The 14,992-nt window shown below is 41.0% G+C and overlaps 1 protein-coding gene across 1 annotated transcript; it reads right to left on the reverse strand.

Moving 5' to 3' along the window:
* Positions 1–6,293: 6,293 nt before the first annotated feature.
* Positions 6,294–9,549, reverse strand: LOC125904127 (aromatase). Its single transcript, XM_049601410.1, has 9 exons — positions 9,259–9,549; positions 9,010–9,160; positions 8,756–8,910; positions 8,504–8,668; positions 8,273–8,387; positions 8,044–8,155; positions 7,665–7,827; positions 7,337–7,578; positions 6,294–6,847 (listed from the first exon to the last, which is right to left on the reverse strand). The coding sequence occupies exons 1-9, from the start codon at positions 9,452–9,454 to the stop codon at positions 6,590–6,592; spliced, it is 1,557 nt and encodes a 518-aa protein (XP_049457367.1). The 5' UTR covers positions 9,455–9,549; the 3' UTR covers positions 6,294–6,589.
* Between the last annotated feature and the right edge of the window lie 5,443 nt (positions 9,550–14,992).

Here is a 14,992-nt window from a genome sequence, read left to right on the forward strand (position 1 = left end):
GCAACCAAAGCTCTCTTTTAATGAAGCAGTAATCGAGCAGGGGACTAAAACAGAGAGACAATATGGCCACTGGCATTTGAGAATTTTAGCACACATAATGTGTGACTGTGTGTTGCAGGCGGTAAACAGCACATAATCAATCAGATTGTCAATCAGAGCACAACACAGGACAGTCTAAACTTTTTGCTGCGAGGCTCTTACGTCTGAGTTATTTTAAAAGCTGTCTGGCATCCTGCCTCTATAAATCTGTCATGGAGCGATAGAAATAAATGGAACGAGACGGAAAGTATACATCACGTGATGAATAAAAACCACAAATGAAGAACCGTGGACTTCCTTAAGAGGAAGAACAGACTGAATATTTAAAAGAAGTGCCTCAGATTCTGCAAGGCAAGCTGTTATGATACCCTGAAAGTAATGCCCCCTCGCTGGTCTGAGTAATTCAGCCCTCTCTCTAGATTTCGGTTATTCATATTGCATGTGCATCTTTAAGGTGCCCTACCTTAAAATAGCATGAAGTGTTTCCAAGTGTGAAAACTCTCACTTTAAAAGACATGATGAAACTGCAATTGCTGTGACAGACAAACGGACGATCTTTCTGCCAGAAGCAGGCAAGGCTGACACAGTTTGAAACCACAAGTATTATTCAATTCCCTTTTTAAAATATTTCCTAAACTCACTCTCTCTCTCACACACACATACACACACACAGACACACATTCGTACACACTCAGACAGTCCCCCCAGTAGTAGACGTTAAGTGAAAGCTACCACAGATCTATTTAGCAGATGCCTGGTATCCCACAGTTTGGAGCCTGAGGAATCACATTAGCTCAGTAGGCTATGTACTCTGTATACTGGAGCTCTCCTCAGTTTCTCCACTATGTTGCTGAAACTGCTTGAATTTTGACAGCCAAAAAGTTATGATTGAATAAATCTACTGTAAAGAAATGTTTGGACTTCAGTGAAATGTCTCAACAACTATTGGATGTTTTCCAATGTGACACAGCATAAAATCCAGCAGTTGCCTGAAGCAAACGACATGGCTGCTCTAAGGACTGATTGTAATAACTTTGGTTGACTTTTCATCGGGAACTGCCCATTGGTCCGACAGCCCATTGTTTGACCATATTACACCCATTGTTCTGAAGCCCATTCTGAAATCATCATGATGCCCTGTGGTTAAGGTCTGGTTAGGTTTAGGCACAAAAACCACTTGGTTAGGGTCAGGAAAAGATCATGGTGTGGGTTAAAATGAAAAAGAAAGTGACAAACACATAAGCCGTGAGCCTGCTTCGCCTCAAGCCTTTCCCAGCTGACCCAGAGCCGGTCGCGGTGCACCATCAAGGTAGAAATACGCCTCCCGGGAGCCGTTCAGCACTGCAGACAGTCGGACTAATGGGATGTTAATAACGTTAGCATGTTATACTCGTTTGGAAAACGTGTTTAGTATGACAGTTCTTTTGTCAGTGAACGCTGTGAGTTGTAATGGAGCCAAACTGTAAAACCATTACCTTTTTTATATGTTGCTTTTGTCCCTGGACTTGTATGAGAAGAGGAAATGTTCGCTCGCTGCTAGGCTAATTTATAAAGAGTAAAATGCCATAGGCTTGTGCTAATGACATTAGCATGTTGTATTTGTGGGGAAAAGTGTTTGTCTGTGAATGCTGCGAGTTATAGTGAAGCTGATTTCTGTACTTGTGTTTGAAATTGTCTCTATTAAGCCATATTAATGTGTGTTTAATGTGTGTTTTGAATCAAATGAACTTTACAGCACTTCACAGAAACCTCCAGCACCGACTAGTGTTTTGGAGGTGTAACTGCAGAGTGACACAGAGACACCACTGCACAAGTAAATGCTCACAACAGCGTAGGCGACATGTGTAGGGTCTGCTGCACAACTATAAATCCCACATCCTTTTCCTGTTTGTCCCAGACTTACAAAGAGTTTTCCATGAGATGAATAAACGTGGCTGTTACCAGCTCCGAGTGGTTCATTAGAGCAGAAGATGTCACACACAGATCACATATTGACTGTATCAATTTAAGTTTTAAAGTGTCAGTTTTAACATCTGTCACATTAGTTAGCACTTACTACAGTGTACTAGCTTCAGGGTGAAAAGATGCCCTAATTATCACTTCCTTGGGTGAGGGCCTAATACTAATACTGTCATTTTCAATCACCATCAGTATCTATCAGGTCTGTGTGTCTGTCTGTCTGTCTGTCTATCTTTCTATCTACTTTTACACTGATAAACTGCCTCTGACCCACCTGTTAAGTGACCTCATGTGGACAACCTGATGTTCTATCTGGAGAGGCGGCATCATGCTAATGTTAGCTAACAGCAAAACAGACAATGTTTAGCCTACTGGCAGCAAAAATAATAAAAACGAATATGAATTTAATAAAAACATGGCAAACTTAATGACAAACAGCAAACAGATAAAGCCAGCTCAACTTCTGCGTGCTTTTTGGGTAAGTAACTTTATATTTGTCCACAAACATCAACAAGCTAGTTACCTAATTTAAATCCTCTGTAGCTCCTCTACCCACAATCCCTCGCTGTTCACTTCGTCAAGCAGATACTGAATTTTGACAGTAGGTGGCACTGTCGCTCCCTCAAACTGAATATAACCAGAATTTAAAGCATCTCAACAGCAACACACAAGTAAATAGAAAGAGGGCACACACTATGGGACTATTATCAAGTTTAGCTGGATTTAACCTGGACCTTATTAAGTATGTTACAAATACATGTTTTATCAATTAATTTAGACCTTTAATCACCATCTCTGTTGATCCACCTGTTTGCTTAGGAAGGTTCCTGAAGCGTGTATACTCACATAAGACATCATGGTATCATAGATGGCGTGAGAGTTAGCATGCACAGGCAGCGTACAAACAAAATATTCAGTGAGTAAGCAAGAGGTCAAAGAGCACTACAGGAAGAATGTTACAGTTAACAGATGTAATGCTTACCATTGCATTTGTGTACTTTAGATTAATTCTGTCGCTTAACCCCAAGTCAAGTCTGTTTTGTTTCCCCCCAAGTCACCACTCTTTCCGTGAGACTGCTTTTTTAGCTTCTACAGCAATCTTTCATGTTTTTCCACACCCTGCGGCAAACAGCCTCTTCTTTCCCCAGTGTGGTGAACTATTTCTTTCCAAGAATTTAAGGCCATTGGACTGTCCCTGTGGTGTCTCACTGAAGAGGAGTCATAGAGATGTCATGATGGCCATTCTTCCAAGACGTCCATGTTGAACTGAAAAGGGCAGCGTGCACCTTGTTACAAGAATTCAGAGGTGCACAACCAAGAGCTGCAACAACTTTTGAAGCCTTTGGTAGCATTTTCTCATGATGTCAAAGCTCACACTGGTGACACTAAGGCCAGCATGAACCCATAAACTAGGTAAAATTGTCACAGTTTTGGATTCCTGATTACCGGCTCTTTTCTGCATACACAGCCACTCAGCCCTCAGTCAGTAATTTTCAACTCATCCCGCCTCTCTGCCATGCCTACCTGCCAATCAATCGCCTGTCTATACTTATCCCGCTCCTGCCTGTCCACTATGCCCATCTCATCAAGCCAACTCAGTTCACCTGTTTCTCATTACTCCCAACCAGTTCGTACCCCAGCTTCTCAGTCACTTGTTTCCAGATTGTTCTGCACCACTCATGTAACTTTATTCTGTACTGATCTCCCATTGCTGACTCTGCCTCTGACTTGCCTGCTTTGTCTGATTCCCAGTAAAGCCTCGGCCTTCTGTCCCTGACCACGAGACCTGCCTCTGCCTCCTTGGTTCCTGTTTGCCCGCAGTTTACATGTAGTTTCCTGTAATCCAGAGATTTTCACACTCTACATGCTGAGGAAAGATGCTGCAGTGATGTCTTCCTTATCTCCTTCAGCATAGGATACACTGGACCATTGATTGATAATGCCATTTCACATCTCCTTGCAACAGTAACAGTTAAAATGATGAAGAAACAACATGCCTGTGTGAATAGAAGCAATCATTTCCATGCAGTTTAATTAAGATTCATGTCGTTAAAGCATATTGCTGAACTTCTCTGTCCTTACTCCAACTCCTGACCTCTTAGATCCTCCGAACACTGTCTTTTAACTGTCCCATGTTTGAGGCTGGTGGGTAAGGGAGATAGTGCCTTTGTGGTAGCTGCTCCAAAGTACTGGAATAGCCTTCCACTACCAATCAAATGCTCCCCCTCCATTGACACTTATAAGACAAATCTTAAAATGTACATGTTTTCAATGGCATTTGATTGTCTGTAGTGGTTTTGATATTTTAGTATTTTATAATCTATTTTTACACATAGAAAGTGTCATTCTTTTATTTTGCACAGCACCTTGGTCAACTGCGGCTGCTTTTAAATGTTCTACATAATTAAACTTGATTTGATTTTGATTTAATAGATACAGTTGGAGGATGAGCATAATCATTCTCTATACAACAACCATTTGTTTCACTTTTTTGACAGATAGGTGTGTTCATTTTTTAAATTTCAATTCCAACCCTGGTAATTAAATAATATTTTCCACTGAATTATCCACATTTACATATCAGCTGCATAATACAAAACTGTAAGAACACACTGGGTGAAGTATCTCAGATTTGTTTTTAGTTGTTCATCTTTGGAACGTTGTAGTTTCACCATGACAGACCCACATCGATAACTACCGCCATCTCATAACTATAGAGCCCAGTAGAAGTGCATTCGGGTTCTCTTAACACTGCAGTTGTCTTTTCCAAAGTCCTTATGAATTCTCCTTCACATCTTTTTTTTTTTTTGTACCTCATGACGTTGAACCATGACAAGTTCAAAACAGGACACACTTTATTTGTGACTATTAGACCGCAGCCATCCTCTACAGAGTAATGATTCAATTTAATTTGATTAGCCAAAATAGACTGACAAACTAAGTGCCATCATGAGGATTTTTGGGTAATGGAAAGATAAGTTCTTCTATTCACACCCATCTTTTGTAACCTAATTCTAAATTAACTCTCAACAGTTGAATCGAGCTTCACAGAGACTGTTGTGATGATTGTTTTCCTGCTAAATTTACAAGATACATCTCACAAAGCACAATCAGAGCTACTGCAGTGTACTTGAGATGATTTGTTTCCTGATGGAGGATGAGAATAACGCTGAGGTTAATGAGAATATAGTGATTCATTCCCTAAGTCCCAGGACACCTGCAAGAAACAGTCTGTGATACACACAGATAGAGCAAAATCATAAATATGACCAAGCTTCAGTTTCAGTGCATACTCCATACAGCGCACACACACAGACACACTGTTACAGTTCACACATACAGTGAATAAACTTGTTGCTGAGTGATGACATGGTCTGTTGCATATATTGATTAGCCTACCAAGCACTTGTGTGTGTGTTTTTTCTCCTGACATACTCTCCTCATCTCCCTGTAATCAGCACACGCAGCTCCCAGGTGGCTGTGCGTCAGTGAAATTGAGATCGAGACTCTTATTTTAGATGTTTCACTCTCTTGCATCACTGGAGAGACAGCTGAGGGGTGCCATCTCTGCAGGAACTGCTGCAAACCTTGTCTACATGTATATTTTCTCTCACTTTTTCTGCCTCAGTGCCTCCATCTCTGTTTCTTTTCTCACAATCAAACAAACATGTTTGTGAGTAGAGCTCTGCAGGATAATCTGCTGAGTGGTCCTGGTGTTTAGAGAGTGGAAGCAAAACAAATTGAAACATCTGTGTGTGAAATCTATTGCCTTGTTTGCCCAGGGGCACAGCAATTGAACATAATGAACAGATTGGTTGTTTTATTTGGGCTGTGCTGCAGATAAATCACTGTGTTGTGTGTTGTAGCGCCCTCTCCTGACCAATATTTGCAAATACAAAGATTTTTCCCCACTCTATCGAATATGTCCACATTATTCCTGCTCTGTCATCTGAGGAGGTGCTCATGGTTGGAATTTATTATTATTATTATTATTATTATTATTATTATTATTATTATTATTTAAATCTTTGTGTACAACAACAATTTTATATATATTTTTTGTATTTATTTATATTATTTTATTTTAGAATCTTATTTTATAAAAAAAAAATGTGTTATAATAATAACAGTACACATTTTCTATGGCATCTTTAACACACAAATTTATTTAATTCAATTTAATATACTTTATTAATCTCCAAGGGGGAAATTCAGCTGACAATATAAACAACACTTAAAATATGATGTTTTTTTTAAAAAAAAAAAGAGGAGGAGAGTTTAAAAAACAGAAGAGTCTGGTTTTTTCACACTAAGAGTCACTTTCTTCCTTGCAAAATGCTTCAAAATGCCACTAACTAAAATTTAGGATAAATGAGTAAAAATAAAAAAAGAAGACAAAAACACACAATATTTGCACAATAATTTACATTTATTTCAGTATTAGGACATCTAAACTTACATTTCACATAATGCATAAAAGTTCAAGTAAAAAAACAATTTTTGATACAAACCAAAACATAAAACGTAGCTTTGTACAGCCGTGAGATAACATAAATGCAGTAATGGAGGTCATAGACTGAATGTCAGAGTCTCAGAGTGTTTGCCAGCTTCCTCTCTGTCTGGGTAAGAATCTCATGCTGAGATGATCAGCCTCCTGCTGATGCTCAACGGGCTGCTGGGAGAGGTTGTTGGTCTGTGGGAGGCAGTCCAGGGTCAAGCCCTCATGGGGGCAAACAGAGTACTGGGAGAGCAACGTTACCAGGATGGATTTCATCATCACCATGGCGATGTGCTTGCCAACGCAGGAGCGAGGGCCCGAGCCGAACGGCTGGAAGAAACGGCGAGGAGCCTGAAGGAGGACAGAGAGAAGATGCAGTTAAACCCCCTGACAACATAAAAGTGTAATGATTTAATAAAAGCTTGGCACTCAAAAGTCATCAGGGCTGTGTGTGTGTGTGTGTGTGTGTGTGTGTGTGTGTGTGTGTGTGTGTGGTTTAAACCATATTTGACTGACACTAACAATATAAACAAACAATCATCAGATTCTGATTCAAATGTTGAGTCCTGATTGGTGCACAGGAGTACGGAGTACAGCTAAGCCACGCCCACTTTGAACCAGTAGGAAAAGCAAAGATGAAAAGAGAAAAAATAAGTGTGAAATCTCCTGTACAAAATCCAAAATTGTTCTAACTTTGCCAGAAAATTGTGCCTTCATGTCAGTCCCTATTGCTCAAAGTAAGGAGCTGAATGGGAAAACAGGCTTTCATGGTCTTCAAGAGTTTATTTATTTGCTTTAAGTTATTTTCTCTTACACTTTTGATTATATACATCTACTTACATTTTTTTCAAAGTTTTCCAGACTGAATTCATTGGCTTTGAGGAAAAACTCAGTCCGGTGCATGCGGCCGGTGTTCAGGATGATATTTGTGCCCTTTGGTACCCTGTAGCCATCTATGATGTCATCAGACAGGGCTCGACGCATGGTGAAGTCCACCACAGGGTGGAAGCGCAAGCATTCATTGATGAAGCTCTCCAGCACCTGCAGCTTTTGAAGGTCACCGTTCTGAAGCTGTCTCTCACCTGCAGCGAGACGATGGCAATGAGATGTCATGACACTTAAACACTCACTACTTCTAGCTCTTAATCTCTACTGCATTTCATCTTACCTACAACGGTGTCTATCTCCTGCAGCAGCTGCAGCTCCACATCTGGATTCTGTTTGAGGAGCAGCAGCATGAAGAAGAGGCTGATGGACAGGGTGTCTGGTGCTGCGATCACCATCTCCAGCACGCACTGCCTCACGTTCTCTGCAGACAGTTCGCCATGGTTCTGAAAACACACACACACAGACACACACAAATGTAATTAAGCTGACTGGTGTTACTTGGCAGTAAAAAAGTATATTTGATCAATAGAGTATTTCTGAGATATGGTTTGAAGTCTGAAAGGGCTTTTAAAAAAGGACAAAGGGGACTTTTATTTGAAATTGAGGAACTTTGAGTGTTTGCCAAAAGTACTGGCAGCGATTCAAACTCTCCGACTGACCTGTGCAAATATGAGCTCTGCAGTGAAGTTGATGTTATCGAGCTTATCTGCCTGCTCCATGTCTCTCCTCTTCTGCTCTACAAGACTTTCTATGGCGTCTTGCAGCTCCTGGCTGTGAGATGACAGATATATCACACTTGATTATAAAAGAAGAGCTCACCCAGAAAACCTAAAGGTGGGCCTGTGTATGAAGGAGAATGAATAATAATAAAGTGATGGAGTGACTCACGCTGCTGTCTTGTGCCTCTGGTGAATCCAGTCAAACTTGAAGTAGACGTCGGGTTTGATCAACACAGTCTGCCATGTGTCAAAATACTTGAGGATCTTCAGCAGCAGTTCTTTTTCTGGACAGAGGGTCAAACAAATGCATCAGGAGCACAAAACCTACGCCCTTGAACAGATATCTGATTAACAACATGCATGATACTGTAAACTAATAGATTAATGCATGTCTACTCACCATTGACAGGTACATCCAGGAAGAGTCTGTTGGAGATGTTGACCACGGTGCAGCGCAGGAAACTGAGGACATCCACATGACCCAAACCGTCCAGGTCGTCCAGGTGAGTCTGTGTGGCGGAGACACTGACCTCCACTGTCTGCTGCAAGCCCGGACCTGTCAGGGCTAATGCAGAAAGTCAAATATATCACATCTGAAATCCCTGAATAGCTGGATCAAGTCTGCCAGAATAATCAGAGGTTAAAATGTCACCTTTGGAGAAGTAGGTGCGAATCTTTTTCCACAGCTCCACATTATTGTTGAATATGATGCCTCTCTCGTTCATGCCGATGCAGCTGAGTCCCTGCTTGCTCCCAAAACGTGACGTGTAATTCCCATTTTTTAGTACATGGTGCACCGCTGATGCCCTAATGTGTGACAGAAAAACAAAATTACATATCAGATTATGAATTTACACCTGGATTGACTGGTGACTTCATTCATCAGCATGAACAGAGGTGACCAACCTGCTGAGTATGAGTGTCTCCTCTCCATTGATCCAGACTCTCACAATGTCTCCATACTTCTTGTTGTAGTAGTTGCTGGCTGTGCCTATGCCAGTCCAGATGAACCTCACATATGACAGAAGTGGCCCCAAACCCAGACAGAAAGACGGACCTGTTGTGGTAAATGACAGTGATGTATCTCAGCTTAAGTGACAGTATTGCCACCTGCACAAAGAAAGTAACTGCAAAGCTTCAAACTACTGACCCTACCTGGCACAGTTTTCTTGTCTGTGTGGCTCCAGGCAGCCAGCAGCACACAGATAAGCAAGATTAGGAGTCTGGTTGCCATGGAGATGCCCGGTGATCCCACTGCAGTGACGTTTGGAGACATAGTGGCCAGGTCTGCCACCATGTCATCCAAACCCACAGGAGTCATCGCCCGTTCACAAGCAGAGATGAGATCCATAAGACGGCAGATTTAAAACAACCCGCACCACAACTGCACAAACCCAGCAACAGGTCTGAGTGATGAGAGCTGCCTCAGCACAGCTTTATCCTTATATGTGGTCTGAGCTGGGTTACGAGCTGGGTCAGGGTAATGCAAAAGCCACAACAGAGGAGGAGAAAGGTAAACAATACAGTCACAGCCTTGAGGGGTTGGATTTGAGCCTGTGCCCTTGAGCGCACAGGACTCAGTTCATTTCATGTTGTGAGTTCACAGGTTGTATTTGACAGTTTGGTGATGAGGAGCAAGTCTGGCTCCCCCTTTGAACATCAAAAGAATCTGACTGGATCCCACAAAGAGGAAATCAATGTATTTACGTCATTAGCTTTATCTGTCCTGCAAAATTAAATTCTGTGTTTTTTTAAGAGACATCCATTTTATCTATAAAAGGAAGACACACAAGGAAAATCTCGAATTAAATGCTGCATGTAAAATGCTTTCTGTTTTAAATATTATTTTTTAATAATATAAACTGTATCTGTCATTACAATATACAGTATATGTGATCAAATTCCTCCATCACACCACCAGCAGATGGAGGAGCAGAGCAGGGAGGGGCTAAACTGGACCTTAAGATTTACTGCAACATGATGAAAACAAAATCACAACACTGGTGTTTATGAGATGACTATAAACACAGGTTCTGTAGCAGCTCTCTGTCTCACTCACTCAGGGCTGTAGCTACCATCGAAGCCAGGAAGTTATGTTATTGGCATTTGTTGGGGGATTGGAGGACCCTGATTATTTGTAATTCAGAGTTACACATACTGGGGATTTTAAAGACAGATACTGTATTGATTAAGGTCATTAAATTTGACTGTTTTCAGGTCACGAAAAATAAAGACATACATGAATAAATAGAAAACTGTGCTCTCACTAATGCAACAATAATTCTCACCATTGAAAACTGTACTGAAGTGGAGGGAGTTCTTAGAAAATGGCTTTTAGACTATCATGTAGTGAAGCTGCTATGAATAAAAAAACTAATAGGGCAGCTGATTAAATATTCAAATTATTAGGATTATTTTGCAGACTCAAATTCATTACCTCAGTATTTTTAAGCTCTTGTCTTGTACTTGAGATTATTTTTTGACTATTCATGGTTTCATCAAACCCTATTGTTTGTGTACGATATCCTCTGTGTCTATCTAAACATATCTTACACACATATTCATGCAACTTAATTCTGACAGCCATAACATTGACTTGTTATGTATATTTTATTTTATCAGGATGTCTAATTGAGATCAAGATTTCATTCACAAGTGAGACCTGAGTACAGAGAAGACATGACTACAAAATGAAACAACAATCATATTAATAGGAATGACAGAAATATGATGATGATAGCAAGGATTAAATATAAATTGTAAAATATCCTTGGTGAAGGTATGGAAAAGAATACAAAGGAATAAAAGTTTGGGGGTCGCAGCTCTCAGTGCTCCAGTTACCACTGGCACCACTGTTGGCTTTGCTCACCGCATCTTTTCTAGCTCCTCTTTCAGCCCTTGGTGTTTTTGAGATTCCCATGTCCTGATGTTGCTGTCACTGGGGATTGCTGCATTGATCATCACTGCCTTTTGCTGTTGTTTCTGTTATGTAAACTTATTGTCCCAATTTTTTAGTCAGTCATTTTATTGAATGACAGGAATGCAGCCAGCAGCAGCAAAATAGGCTGCAAAGTAACCACTCAGAGGCATTTATGCACTGACAGTTTACATTCACTAAAAGTGTTTTGTTTTTGGTTTTTTTTGCCACTAACAGGCTCAGATTATTATAAGTGTCTGACAACGTTATGGAAAGAAACCATAGAGAGACAGACCTTTTTGTGAAATAGTAAGATCCTTTTTGTTTAATCAGGAACGGCCCCAAAATTGCCATCACCAAACCCACCAGACTCCATTTGAATAAAGAGTAATTTTGTCATTGTAAAGCATACTTCATTCAAAATTGACAGAAACAAAATGAAGATCACTGGTTTGGTTGGAATAAATCCTTAATTCACCCAGTTAGATGTGAAAATATGCTGCATTTATACACGCTAAAATGATTGTAGTCATGTCAATTAAAAAATTGTGCTTCCCATTAGTCACTTAGACAAAAATATGGGGGAGCAGGCAGGTTTAAAGATACCAAAATTACCCTTTAATTTTAGGCAGGGTGGATATTTTATTTATTTTCTATTATTTCACTATTTATGACAATGTCTGACTATGTCTTTGTTCCATTTGCTCATTCCGTATAAAGGACTCTGTGAATTCACTCACTGCCCACATTTGACTCCAAGAATGCGCATAGTTCAAATGAGCGACTGTGTGCTGAGGGCCTGCCTTGATAACGATGCCCTGTATGATGGCTCGGACCTAGATTGTTCTGCATGATTACGTGGGGACAACAACTCCGTTTCTCCCGAAAACAGAGGTTAATGTAACCTTGTCTCTGTGCTCTGTGTTGTGGTCAACCACATCTTTGTCTCCGCCACATGTGAGGAGAGTTGTTCAGAAGTGAACAAACAAGATTGATAGAGAGCTGGAGGACAGTGGTTAAATGTCAGAATATGTATGATGTCGGAACAGAATTTATCAACTCCTCTTTGAGGCCTGACAGGCAGTCAAAGTGGAAAATAAGAGGGGATATGAATTCAGACTCGTGATATGAGGCCTGTCTGAACAACCTTTAGGAATTGATCTCACAATTCAGATTGAAAGGGGACATTGCAGAGATGGTAAAGAGATGTGACAACAGTAGATAAACTCGCTGCCCAACCACCGCTCTCACAAGCCACTGTGAGTTATGTGCTATGGACAGTATTACTGCCTGTCCCATCACTTCACTTATGTAATAAATTCCTCTTACATAATATACTGGACTTGAAGTTCTGAGACTCTTCTCAATTGTGTATGTTTCTCATTGCATTAAATTCAGATTTAGACTGTTTAGGGGTTCAGTTTTTCCCTGATTTTCTTTAGTACACTATTTTACTGATTGGTTACTGACTGGTTTGCATTCCCCTCAGTTTGGAGAAGCAGATAAAAGTACCAACATGAAGGCTAAGCAATGGACTTATGTGGAGGGGTCAACAACAACGTGTATTTTTGCCACCAAAAATAGTCCCACCTTAAAAAAATCAATATCTGTTGAAGTGCATGCTATCTGTACAATATTTTCAGTGCTGTAACTTGCTTTAGACAATGATTTCTGACAGAGATCTATAGCTGTTGTATCACTCTCTTCAAAGCCAGACTCCACTGAGAAAACTAGTAATTTAACATGGCTGAACACAGGAGCTGCTGGTCAACAGCTGCCTCGATTAGTTTGTTAGTGTGTGTTATTGTTTGACTTTGACATTTAAAAGGGTTAGTTTGGATTCACCAAAGTCACACAATAACGCAAACTAACTAACTAATTGAGGCAGTGGTAGACCAGCAGCTCTCGTGTTCAGTGAGCCAAAATTACTGTTTTTGTCAATGGAGTCTGGTGACTTTGACGAGAGTAGATGGGGAAGTTCAGTCATGTTTTAATGTTATTTCAACAGCAGAACATAGTTAGAGTTTGGCATCTAGACTCTGGCCTCATCACTCCCCGCAGATATATCTACATGAGATATTGGGAAGTGATGATTAAATATTTGGAGCTCAGTTCCTGCAGGTGGATGCTGGAGGTAGGGCTGAAAGAGTGAGTAGCAGTACTGATGCAGGGCAGCAGTGATGTAGACGATGCAAAGGGAGAGCTGGGAAGATTTTGCAGCTTAAATAGACCGCCAAATTGGGAGGGTGTGTTTTGTAGATAACATATGTAGAGTGACGTATGACGTGTGTGTATGAATCAGAGCAGCTCGAGCTGACTGCCTGAAGTAGCTTGCAGGTGTCGCTCCATTTATTAACGGCCTCCCTGTTGCAACAGACTGTGAAAATATGTTTTGCTGCTGCCCCCCTGTCCACAGCCATAAATTTGCTCAGGTAATACACTGACTATGGATAAGTACCTCATACAACCCCACTTCAAAAAATCCGAACTGTCCCTTTAATGCGATTTATTCTGTTTTTTAATTCTCAGTGACTTTGCTGACTTGTAGTTTCTAAATAATTAAACTTGTGGTACTTCATAGATAACAGCTTAAAGAGAAAAAAAGGCACTTGGACAGAGAAAAGAGATGGGTGGGAGGATAAAGTTTGTGGGAATACATGTCCATCTGGCTGTCCTTGGCTTGCAGCAGCAGGATGGACATGAATCTCTCAGCTCGATGGTAAGAGGCAAGATAAGGCCGCTTTCCCAGCAGCTGCACCTCGGGAAGGGAGAGAACAGAACCAGCAAAGGTCACTGAGAGACCAGAGGGTGAGAAGATTTTGTGGGCACGCTGACATGCTGTAATTAATGCATCCTCGCTTTCATTTAGCAGCTTTGCAAAGATTATAAAAAATATTTTTAAGATCCTTGTGGTGCAGTCTTTCCCTTGAGTATTTTAAATCAGAGAGGTGGAACGAATGGTTGCTTTTTGTTCCTAGTCTCAGCTGGTCGAGCTCAGAGCGCAGTGAATGAGAGACAACAAAGGAACGACCTCAGTGCTCTTAAGACCGTATGTGCTTACACGTATACACATCTGCTAGAGCGATTCAAGCTGTCCAACAACTGGCTGTCGGTAACCTACAGCCTCAGGCAGGAGCCCACATACTGCAGCTCCGGTCAACAGAGACCAGGACCGCAATCTCACAGTAATACTGCTTTATATTTCTTTCTCTACCTCTTCCTGTGCATGAGTGTGTGTGTGTGTGTGTGTGTGTGTGTGTGGGCATCAAAGTTATATGGGGCATAATAAGGCTGTAAGAGCATGTAGGTCAGCTACATGAATCCAGCCCCACTCCACATCACCAGAGAGGCCAATTAACTGTCTTATTGAAACAAAATTTGTTATTACAGTAATAACAGAACCTGCACTTGAGTCAAAAAGGGGAAGAGTTTTTTTTCCTGTCATCTTTGCGGTGAAATGTCACTTTTCTGGCCCAAATCAAAGCAATGGAAATGGGTCATGGTTGCAGTTGGTGGATGGAAGCTGTGAGGATGTGACAAGGACCAGCGCCGGGGGAGAAATGATGGGAGGATGCAGGAGTGGACATGAACTCAGTGGGAACTACAATGATGTTAATGTATTTTGATGTCATGTATTTGCTTTTCATTCAACATTGGCTCTGTTGTACTTCTACTATGACTTATAATAATAATGATAATGTGTAAAAGTCTGTAAACATCAATGACCAGTCAGTTTGTCTGGTGTTACTCAAGCTTTCACGTGTTACGTATGTGAGTACTTTTGTGCGTACATTGTGCATATGTGTATTGTCTGTGTGTGTGTGTGTGTGTGTGTGTGTGTGTGTGTGTGTGATGTCAGTCTGCCCACGGCGGTGCAGTAGAATGGGTTATGCTGAATATAAATCAGGTGACTGAACAGGCGGGGGTTTCATCCCAGACAAGCCCAGAAGATTGTGTAATGCCCACTCCTAC

The sequence above is a fragment of the Epinephelus fuscoguttatus genome, linkage group LG2 (genome assembly GCF_011397635.1).
Source record: "Epinephelus fuscoguttatus linkage group LG2, E.fuscoguttatus.final_Chr_v1".
Lineage (NCBI taxonomy): Eukaryota > Metazoa > Chordata > Actinopteri > Perciformes > Serranidae > Epinephelus > Epinephelus fuscoguttatus.